At 36.1% G+C, this 12,131-nt stretch overlaps 1 protein-coding gene across 1 annotated transcript in view; it reads right to left on the bottom strand.

The window, feature by feature from the left end:
* Positions 1 to 11,127, bottom strand: part of LOC122362645 (inositol 1,4,5-trisphosphate receptor type 2-like) — a 69,048-nt gene extending 57,921 nt beyond the window's left edge. The window contains 5 exon segments of the mRNA XM_043264189.1: positions 1,073 to 1,231; positions 2,623 to 2,709; positions 2,845 to 2,960; positions 4,168 to 4,238; positions 10,750 to 11,127. Coding sequence (XP_043120124.1) covers positions 1,073 to 1,231; positions 2,623 to 2,709; positions 2,845 to 2,960; positions 4,168 to 4,238; positions 10,750 to 10,841 — 525 coding nt within the window. The 5' untranslated portion in view covers positions 10,842 to 11,127.
* Between the last annotated feature and the right edge of the window lie 1,004 nt (positions 11,128 to 12,131).

Genomic DNA, 12,131 nt, shown 5'->3' with positions numbered 1-12,131 from the left:
ATCAAGTAAAGCAGTCAGCTGTGTTAAAGGTGAATAAAACAATGCAATTGGTCACAAATTCAATCATTTAATTCTATTAATTTATAACAACCGATTAAAAAAATTTTTGTATGTCAATGAAGTTGTAAACGATTTACATATTACACATCACATATCACATCAATATTGCATGTTTTTATGATGTGTATGCAAATTTAAGTAAAAACACATTAGGTAGAACCACACTTAAAAAAAAAAAACTACCGAAATAACGTCGTTGAAATATCTAAGGTAGTGTTAAACTTAGGATATGAAGGATAAAAATAGCTGATATTTGTCCTTCAGCTATTAATGTAGAGTCTACAATTTATAAACGATAACCTATAATAATATATATAATGTCACATGAGAAAAGTGCACTTTAAAGTAATTTCATGGGGTCATTAAATAGCAGACACTAATGAAAAATGACAGAATCTGTTTATACACACAGAAATAATTATTGCATGCTTAAAGTGCTAGTGTAAATGCAGTTTCTAAAAGGACTTGTGAGTGAAGTGCTTATTCTCTGTCTCTATACATAACACACAACCAATCTCACTCAGAACTCAAGCCACTGAGGACAGCAGTGAATCTAAGCCTGTATGAAAGCCATTTAATAATTCTATTCTGCTTTGGAAACTATTTGCATACTAGAACTGATCTTATTTGGATATATTTTAATAGTTCAGGTTTGAATGAAGAAATTAAAAACAAGATTGTAACAGGCAGTTAGGGTTGCATGTCACATGCATGTTAGCATGCTGCATACTTCTGTTTAAACACACACACACACACGCATGCGCCAAATATGTCATATACCTTCACGATTCACTTGCTGAGATGAAAACAAGAGGAGAGACCACAGTTAACACACCAAAATGTTAATATAACGATGAGTTGATTAGCGTTTTAAAATGGGTAAATGACCCATTACCGATGATGCAGTAATATTTCACTGCAGGTTAAAAAAAAATAAAAAAAGATAAAAGTCAGAACCTAAACACAAAGATTGTTTCTTAAACTTGTGTTGTGTTAGTGGTGTGAAGCCTACATTGTCTCCTTCGCTGCGTAGCTTCCAAAAAGGCTGGATGTAGAACCAGGAGCCCTCGTTTCCTGAAGGATCCAGAGACACACGCATGGCGTTCTTCTCCAGCAGGGCAGGAAGACGCTTATTCACGGTCAGGTACTTATTACTCTTAATATGGAGAAGCTGAAAATATAAAGCCAGTTTACTATATTAAAAATGCTGTGCCACATACATTGTCATAAAAATAAAAAAATTGTGGTCTATAAAATTTTTCTTTTTTTTGAGCAATGCATTTATAATATTATCAAAAATACAGATATTTTACAGAATGCTGTTCTTTTGACATTTCTATTCATTGAATAATTCAGAAAAAGTATTGCTGTTTCCACAAAAATATTAAGACATATTTCTTTAGCACGAAATCAACATATTAAAATGATAATACGTAAAATTCAATTCAATTTGATTTGTACAGTACTTTTCACTATACAAATTTTTGCAAAGCAGCTTGACAGCAAATATTAAGTGAACTTATATTTAGGAGTAGGTTATTATTGGTGACTACGGCACAGCAAAAACAAGCTGCATTATGGACCAGTCATATTTCAAAAGTGAAAATTCTGGCTCTGTGACACTATAATCAAACACTACATTGAAACTTTCAGTTTATTATCAGATGCTTAATCTTGCGTAGCCAGACCTTCAGACTGACAGCAGAAGGTCTGGGAGATTTGTCCGCTTTGCATGGCCAAGGCCTGCCCCAGAGACCATTTGACTGACAGGTAAAGAACCAGTCAAGTTTCGTTTTGTGGCACATCATGTCATGTGAAAATGTCGCCAAAACAACAGACTTGGCTTATTCTACGCCATGAAATTCTTACATTTCACATATTTTTGAAAATCCACAGTTTAGTTGAAACTGGTAAGTTGTCACAGTTGTAAAGACTAAAGCTTTCTTCTTCAATGAGCTGGTTTGGCTTCATGGCATCTTTGTTTTTTTAGGAGGAACATCAAAGAACACGATACACATGTCTCCCGGAAATCCTGTTTAAATTTAACCAACCCGATGATGCCTTCAAAACTCCTGAAGTGTTTCTAGATAAGTATGACATATGCATCAGACATTTAACCAACGGTCTGTGAGTGTAACGTCTGAGGCTGACACTATCAGATACTAGAAACACATACCCAGACTTCCAAATCATGTCTTTAAAAAGTAAAACACAAGGCCACACACACACAAATTTCAATCAAGTCAGTAGTCTTAAAGGCAGCTTCAAAACTCAAACGAAGAGGTCCGCAGGGTCGAATATATATTTGGTAAAATGTCTGCAATCATGGTTTTTGTATAAGCCCATAGAAACACACAGACTCAAGTGACCAATCAAACAGGCATTTCTTTCTATCTGTTCTGGAGCCGTATATCACCCACGCTGTCAAACGCCTCTTTGGCCCTTGAGCGGGGCACTGGCAGCCTTGGCAACAGTGTGAAAACAAACAGAACGTTCTTGATGTCCAACCAAAAGTGTAAAAAACAAACATTTGTTGATAAGAACAGGGAAGCTCGACTGTACCTGTATAACCCGACTATATTTGACAACCTCTCCCAACAATTTCTTGTTCTCAGTGTCATTTTGTTTCTGCTCCAGCTCCGCTGCATGCTGGAAAAGGTAGTAGAAAAGACAAAAAAAAAAACTATAATTAGCAATGCCTAGTAGATAGAATTCTATTGCATAATCGGTGATGTTAAAGAACCAAGACACATATCTACTCTCAGCACATTGAATTAAAGGCACCTGTAATTTCTTGAAGAGATCTCCCTGTGTGTTGTTCCCATGTTTCCCCTGTTTGGCCTTCCAGAATTGTCTCTGTGCAGAGTACCTATTCATTGGACACACCTTGAAGAGACAATCTAGACAACAACAAGAAAAACTATTAGTTGCTTTGATAAATACACAAGTCTGTCATTTTTACTCACAAACCAAATAGATCCAGGATTTTTCCTTGATGTGAATGCACTGTGCAAGAAAACAAACTCAAATACACTTCCTCAAATGTCCCTTTTGGCAAAATGACAACTGAGTAAATCCAACAGAGCCAGAGTTTATTTGCTAACCGAGCAAAGGACATATATTATAGAGCAAATAGTGCATTTAGAAAGACCTTCAGGAAACCACTAAAAATGTGTCTACACCAGCGTAAAGGTCTTGAAAAAGATTGAAGAACATTTAAAAAGAATCTCTAATTTGAAATTATGTTCATAATTACTGATATTCAGATTACATGAACTACTGCATACAAGTGTGGTCACACTTACTATTATTACATACATACTGTTTTACCATTAAATCCATTTTCAGTGAGAAATCACCAAGCACACAAAAAGCAAGTTATCACAAGGGCGTATGTTCAAAAGCACAGGAAGCTTGTATTGACTTGTAGTGAACATCCCTTTGGAGCTAGAGTTTCAACAAAGCCCTCCAGCGCAAGAGGAAAAATAAAGGTTTACACTTGGTGCTATTTCTGATTCTCCAAATTGCACTTGAGTAACAACACTGTTTATCCACCTCAACTTACAATTCTAGTCATTAGGCAACAGCCAGGCACCCTACTGAGATCTCACTATAAAGCTGAAGACGTGGAGCTCTGACAGACTGCCTGGCCTTGGCAAGAGCAAAGACTCTGTGTGTAGGAGGCTGTTACTGCTCAAGGGCCGAGTAATTAATCAGTGGCTGAGCAGGTGTTAAGCAACACAAACATAGAAAACTACAGCTACATATTTATATGGCCGGTGTTGGGATTTCTTTTTGCCTGCCACTTTTTATTGGTACAACATTGCTGGGCAGTAACTAACCAAAAGTGGCAACGCTAACCTTTTTCTTAGCATGTAGCTCAAGTTTTTTTTAAAAACAGCGTAACAAGTTACTTTTCCCACCAACTAGTGTAGTAGCTTTTAGCATACAGAAGCACAAAAATTAGTATGTTGTAGTATGATAAGCGGATTTTACATTTAGCTCCCAACACTGTTATAACTACAACCACAGTCCATCGGCTAATAACAGTGCTAATAAGTTAGCATTGAATCATTTAGTGTGATGAATCTTTTCCAATTGACTCACCTCTGAATTTTTTCGGTGGGTTTGTAAGATCCCCAGCCTCTGGTTGCACCACACATCTGTCATCCACCAACCTGAAGAGGAAAAATGTAATTTATGTGAATTTAAACACTTAAGTTTAACACTTAAGTTAGTATATCAAAGACTTAAAGCAGCATATTACAATGATTTTTCTGAAAGATAATGTTACACTGAATACTGCAAAAATTTTAAAAATTTAATAAATGACACTTTATAGTAAAGAAAAAGCCCTAGCCCTATAAAGCCCTATTTTACATTGCAATAAATGCCAAAATTGTTCCATTTCTATTATTCATTAAAACTATGCAGCTTTGGTAAACATAAAAAAAAGTCTTCTTTCATAAACATTAAGAAATCTTACCAACTTTTAAATAGCAGTTTGTTGACAACACAAGTAATCTAAAACCTAGCCCATTATGCAAATCCTCCATGCCTTAGCAGAATTTTACTGGTTGACAGAATGCATTACAATACTTAGGGAAATAAAGTTGTGTTCAAATACACAGATTTTTCATCACTTTTTCTTTATAGAACTAGCCATGAGAAATGGTTGTATATATTTATTAAACACACACACTATGCATTAATTGAAAAAACAACTGGAACAAATGGATCAGATAATATTACTTGCACACAGTGAGCCACACAAGATTCGAAACCGTATCAGATTTGCATTTAATCAGTGTGAACAAAGTCAGTAATCAGTTTTCTAGCATGGCCTTTATTCAATGGTGGATGTAAAGCAGCATATTAATCCAGCATCACTGAATGAAGTCCCGCTATGGACACTGACTGGTCTAAGAGAGAATTTCAAAAATGTTTCAGTGCTTATTAGTGCCACTGCCATGCATCAAATCAAAGAGTGGAAGCTTGTTAGATACTCAGTGGATTCACAAGACTAAAGTGAACAGAAAGAACTGCATAGAAACAAAACGAGCAACTTGAGAATTTAAGTGACAGAAGGAAAAGTCTTCTGATATTGATATAAAAATCCAAAATGCTTCAGGTTTTATTATGAAAAAGTCTTTCAAGACATAAGAAGAGAGACTTATTAGGCTCAATGGAGTATATCAAAGCAAACAGAGTTTCCTCTCAGGAAGGATTCAATTGATAATGCTTGTAATCCTAAATCAACAAAACTGTTTAACTCCCTCTGAATACAGAGCATATTTGCCCACTCTATGGTCAATGCAAACCCACACAGTTAAATTTAATTACACGCTACCCTCAGTTGCTGTGACCACAGGCTGTCTTAACAGAGGAAGGCTATGCTGAAGCCTTTCAGAACACAATTTAGTTTAAGGAAATAATGACCGACCCACAAATTAACATCATCCTACCCTCAGTCAATCCAAGATGTAGTTTGTTTCTGCAGCGGAACACATTTGGGGAAACGCATGCTTGCCAGTAGATCTTCTGAAGTCAATGGGTGCCGGCAGAATGAGAATACAAACAGCTCATAAAAACGTCACAATTATTCCACATGAAGCCAGTCCATCAAAAAATGTATTTTAAATTGGCAAGCAGCAAGTTTGTAATAAACAGTAAATCCCATCATTTACATAATTTAATTGTTAACAACTGCATTGACATCAATCAAAGGACTGGAATCTTGTGGATTACTAGAATTTTGTTTTAATTATCATTCTGATGGCATCCATTCAATGCAGCGGATCTGTTGGTGTTAACGAATGATGGAATGCTAAATTTCTCCAAAAAAAAAAAATAAATAAAATAAAATAAATAAATCACCTAAATCTTGCATTGACAGATTTTTCTGACTGAGAAATTTCCAGCACATGTAAATTTGTTTAGTTAGTAATTTTCTAGTTATTTATACAATATTAATCAATCAACCAGAGATTTAACCGAAGTGCCTCTCTTTAAACAAAGAGCTTTTTGTGAAAGCCTGAACCAAGTTTAGATAAAAAAAAGGAAGCCGCAGCACTCTTTGTAGGCCTGATAAACACACCAACATCCAGGCTTTCGCCAATGCTGTAGTTCAAATTAAAAATAGGCAATTGCTTATCAACGACAGCTTGTGGTTTTCTTAAGGATAGCAGTTGTCTTAGTTTGGCTATCTTGTGAACACAGTTGTCTGTAACTAAATACTTTAACAATAAAATGTAGAAGTTCACACCGCTGTGCTGAACTGACCGGAGGAATGTGGGTGTGAACGGTCTCTTAAAGGTCACCTACATGTTTTTGACAGTAAAATAGTAAAAGGTTTCGTTCTAACTGAATTCATGAATACTTCTTTCACAATGAAAATCAAACAACCACTCAAAGTGTAGCACTCCATTAAAGCTAATCTTCATTCAATTATAGAAGACACAAAACTGAATAAATGGTGTAAGTTCACACTACATACACTAGCATATTTAAAGGAAGTGCCACACAGCGTATGACAAAAAGGCTGTTATCTGAGCAGAAGCAGTACTTTTTACCTATTGCTCAAGAGTTGGGCGGAGACAGTGTTTCCCCAACCTTGCGTGCCCCTTTGTACCTCAAACACCTTTTTGTGTTTCATGATAAAAACATGAAATACGAAGTGAAAGCCATCATTTATTTAAATTAATTGAATATACGTCAGCCACGCATGTGTAAGATGATGTATCCTTACATATGATCATAAAGTGTGTGGAAAACCGTTCAATTTCATTTTTTCAACTTTATGAAGAATTCAATGTTTGCACGCATTTTGATGCAATTCATCTACTATTAGTCATCATGCTTAGAGACATTACGCAAATAGTTTGAAAGCACAGAATACATACCACTGAATGTTGTACATTGGAAGTGTGAAAAAGAAAAAATCGTGAGCAAAGCGAGTAAAGAGCTGCTTCCTGAAATCTAATTCTGTCTTGTGCCGTTATAATCTATTGACAACCAAGTCCAAAATACCGCTCTGTTTTTTTTTGTTTTTAATTTAACAAAGCTGGTTATCATGAGTAGGCTGTGCATTACTGTGGATGAACAACTTACAGTAAAAAGCCATTTCTCTTGAACAGAGACGAAGTTGCAAAGACCTGCCTTTCAGGTCTACGTCAAGCAACAACAAGTTTCCCTGGGATTCTGAACTGAAAAAATAAAATTAAATTACATTTCGTTGCTTGGCACAGTCTTCAAGGTCACTGAAATTAAGATTATGAAAGCCCTCAAAAAGGAAGCATCAGAAATGTTATTCTATTCATCTTAAATGCCTGTCTGTGTTTAATAATAAAGCACAAGAATTACTAATCATCAAATGTCAAAACCTTCAAAAAAAAAAAAAAAATAAAATAAAATCATATTGCTACCAAACAACCACAAAAAGAGCCACTCTACCAAACAATGACTAAGCCAAGTAAGTGCTGCAAATGGATATTTTCATAGTGACAAATTGTTTTATTGCTTTAATTGCCTATGTGAGCACACTTCCTCATCTTCCTTTGTATCTGTACAGACGTATTAAACAAAGACATCAAGTACATTAATAGGACGTGCTTTAGAAGAGGGAGTAGAAAGCAGGAAAGGTGCCAACGGCCCAGCTTTACACGCTCATAAATGAGTAACATAGCACTAGTTTTTTTTAACTCTTTGACAACCAGCAATCTTCAAAGACACAATGAAGTGCACCAAGTTAAACATGAACCAAATTCAGACCTGGTCGGCAATGTTGAAACGTGCTAATTATAGCTCCATTACTTGATGACATGAGGTGAAGGAGCAAGGCCTGGCTTAAAGCTAAATAATAACCCCGAGTTTGCTACAATTTAAACATGTTTTAACAAATTCTGTTCTTTCAACAAGATGTCATTTGTATTTGATATGCAAGAAAGTGGGAGTAAGGCTTCACAGCCATGAACTGAGACCTATTTAGAATGAACTCTGTGACCACCTATATTGTCCTTTTAACCAATCTACTCTCAACTTATGGCCATAAATGTTTATTGTGTTGAATTTCAACCAATCAAGGTTCTTATCAGTCTTTTGCCTCTACTAGGTTTCTGCAATACAGCAAGTCCTTGGTACCTAAACAAAGAAAACCTGATTCAACTTTCATTACATCTCTTCAAACCCATGAAAGCCTCTGGGAAATAATCCAAGAACTCCTTGTTTAGGATCAGAAGAAAAGCTCTGGCAATGTTCGGTATGGAGCGCAAGCATACTACGAAAACACTGCACAGTATACGCTGCATGTCGTTTACTCGGTTTGAAAAATATGAAGAAATTTCTGAGAGTCCAGTATACACTGCAGCGATTGTAAGAGCAGTACCTTAATATTCTATAATCCGAATACTACACCTATCTGTTTATACATATGGGACAATATATCTGGACAAACACACTGCAAGTATAACAAAAAAGACCCAACAAAAACTGAAAAATCAACTATGCACTGAGACATGCAGTCTGACAGCTCTCTTTGACAACGTTTGCTCAAACAGAACACCACGATTTCCAATGTAAGTGCATATTTGTAAATTAGCTGCATTATGTTCCAATAAAACCCTCAGGACTTACTCTTGAATCATAGTAAGAAAACCACCACACATTCAGCTTTTTAAAAAAAAAAAAAAATGCTGAAACTCCAAAACCACTAAACAACTGTGTCATGAATTGTGAAGGAAGAAACGACCATGGCTGCAAACCATCTGATGCAATGTCACAAATAAAAACTTTTAAAGACAAAACGTTTAACTAGTGACATGTTGTACATATTGTGACCGCAGCATTCTGAACGCCACAGTGCACTGGAGCGTCATTTGTTCTGCACCTTAATTGCTTGATGAGTCATTGCACTACAATGCAAAAGTGATTCAACACGACCTGAAACGGAGCTGGGCGGTTCAACTCCATGTGGTTAGATTCATGATCTTTCATAAGACTCATGCATATGTGTTCCTACATGACCATAAAAAAAAAGGAAGGAAGGAAAAAAAAAAAAAAAAAAAAAAAAACTGCCTCGGTTGGACAGTGCAATCTCAGAAAAAGTAAAATTACATTTGTAAAAAAAATTTATATATATATATATATATATATATATATATATATATATATATATATATATATATATATATATATATATATATATATATATATATATATATATAAAATATTAGTTTAAAATATATATAATATTAGTTTTTTATTATTAGTACTTATGGATAGTTTATTTCTTGAAAACTGAGTACTGCATTTCTTGTTTACCGGTGGATCTTCTGCAGTGAATGGGTGCCATCAGAAGGAGACTTCTTACAAACACAACCTTTCACATGCCTTGTAACTGATACTTATAGCTGAGACTTATGGATTATATTGATGTTTTTACTTTCATTTTAACGGCACCCATTCACTGCAGAGGATCCATTGGTGAGCCTATAAAGCTACATTTATTAAAATCGGTTCTGATAAAGAAATAAACTCATCTGCATCTTGGCCTGAGGGTGACTACATCTTTAACGACTTTAATTTTTCATTATTGCTTTAATAATAAAAAGGTGCACCCTGTACAATTTTATCTGAGTTCGACTGGATCTTACTCCTTCCAAAAGTACCATGTACCCTTATTCTGTTTCAGTGGGTGACCTGCAGACATCCTGAAGCATACTATAGTTACCACTTATCCACAGGAGCTGGTGCTGGAGCTGGAGCTAGAGATGGTGCTCGGCCATGAACAACACGGTGTTCTGATGATTTCTCATGTTTAAAATAAATAAATAAAATAGATAGCGAAAAAAACCATCAGATTGCGCTACCAGCATCTCATTCTAAAATCTCCACACCTACCCTTACCCTAAACTTAGCCTTAAAATTATGCAAGTACGGTTTTGGTAGCACACCCCGATAGGCAGCATGTTTCGTCTGTACACTGGCTCGTGTTTCCACTTTGTTCCCTTGTATGAGTCCAGCGAGGTTTCAGGGCCGGTTCGGAACCAACATCTGAGATCCAAGACTATTATTCCAGCCCCAGTGGAAAAGTGGTAAGTGCTGACTACGACTATGTCTGCAGCGTGCGCTACACCTATTCTTTTATTATTCTCACTCTGATTATTAGTGGCTAATTAATCAACCATTTGCCTCACGCATCAGGTCACGTGATATCAAAAATGGTGGCATCCATGAGGCAGTGACCCACTCCATGATTAAATCAGCTTGTTTGATTTAGAAAGCTTTAGAGGTCTGTATTCCATAGGATGCAAATAACCTCCCAAATGTACTGTTAATGTTTTCCACTTTTTAAACTTTTTAATTAGCAAACTTCACATGCCTTTAAATTGAGCTTACGCTGATGTATTAGCTTTACCATGTAAACTAACAGAAAACTTTGCATTCCTGTTCAATGCTTTGCATGCTGCTGAAGTAATGCTATCACCCTGCACCTCTGGCCTGCAGTATGTGCTCAAATCACTTCCTACTTCCACTCAACAAACTACTTCTAACATGAGGAGCACAGTCTGCTCACGAACCAGTACTGCATGTTTAATATTGCAACGCTGCATTTTGGTGCAACGTATTAACATCAGCGTATCTGCCATGTTTACTAACTTTTAGGACTGATACAACGAGGAGGCGGCTTACCCTAAAGTGCTGATAAATCCATTGACAGTTCCCTCCGCGTACAGAGACACGATATCCCCAATGTGAAGGAAACAGGACCTGTGTTCCGACATGACTGCAAACGTTTCGGTAGTTTTTCTGATACTTTAACCCCTCTGATAGAGTCGACTCAGCGTCTCAAGCCACTTGTTTCTTCGCCTTGACAGAAACGCATTGTAATCCGGTCGTCCGGAGAAGAGACGTGCTGAGCCCGTGACTTTTGAGTGGCGATTCCTCTAACTGTCGCGTTTCTTCATGTTTTCAACTTCTTCCTGTGAGACAAACGAGGCTTTTTTTCTCACCAATATGCCACTCGAGTGGGAGGAGACTCGCTCCCCGTCCCGTGAAATCAAGGAAGTGATGCTGTCTGTCTTTTAATGCTGTGGTATGCGACTCAAAAAAAAGTAAGAACGCGATTTGTGGGTTTGCGCATTTGCGTCGGTGGCGCACAATTATTCCGGAAGTTTGCCTTTAAACTTTTTTTTTTATTTTTTATTTTTAATTCTATGAATGAGTTTAAACAATGACGTTTTGTTTTCGTATAATGTATTACCAGCATTTATTATATATGTTTTTAATAATAAAGCGCCATCAGCGATTTGTTTGTTTGTTAACTTTAAAATATGTCCAATTATACATATAGCCTGCCCTAGGGGAAAAAAATACTAGCTACTTTAGAAACTGTTCTGATTTCGTGAATTGATTCAGTTCTAGATATTAGTTCTAGCTAAATATCCCAAACAGCATGCTCACTCATAAATGAATGAATCACAAGCTTTTATGACCGTGGCATAGCCATAAACGTTTGTGATTTATTGAATATGTTAGCCTGCATTTTACCATTTGTGTTTGTTTGTCTGGTTTATGTTCATTAAATGCATTTTTGGGGCTATTTGAAAAAAATGAAAGCTCTTTATCTGATGTTGCTAACATTCTTTTGAATATGTTAAATGAGATTTTGAGAGGCTGGGTCGTCAAAGTGTGTCTGAGTAATCTATAGAGCACTTTTGCATTACAACAGAAACAGCTATTATCAGACACGAGCAAAGTCTTTTGAAACTTTTCTTGCAAGCCTACCTAGGAATAATGGCAGAAATGACTGATTGATGGTAAAATAATATTACTGATCAATGGATCTATTTATTATTTCTTCAGGGGTAATTTTTTTTAATGAATATAATTAATAACACAACTTAATCTTTACCACTTTGAGAGTTTCACTAAAATTCAGCTTCATATGCACGTTGTATCCTCTTTCTTGAGCTCGTGAGCTGAGGTTTTTAAACTCGTCTACACTGCCATCTAGCGGCATAAAGATGAAAGCATCAAATAAAATCATGGTCGCATGTTGGTTTTGTTTCTCG

The sequence above is a fragment of the Puntigrus tetrazona genome, chromosome 18 (genome assembly GCF_018831695.1).
Source record: "Puntigrus tetrazona isolate hp1 chromosome 18, ASM1883169v1, whole genome shotgun sequence".
NCBI lineage: Eukaryota > Metazoa > Chordata > Actinopteri > Cypriniformes > Cyprinidae > Puntigrus > Puntigrus tetrazona.
The sequence above is the reverse complement of the archived record's forward strand: the minus strand, read 5'-3'. Positions and strand labels throughout refer to the sequence as shown.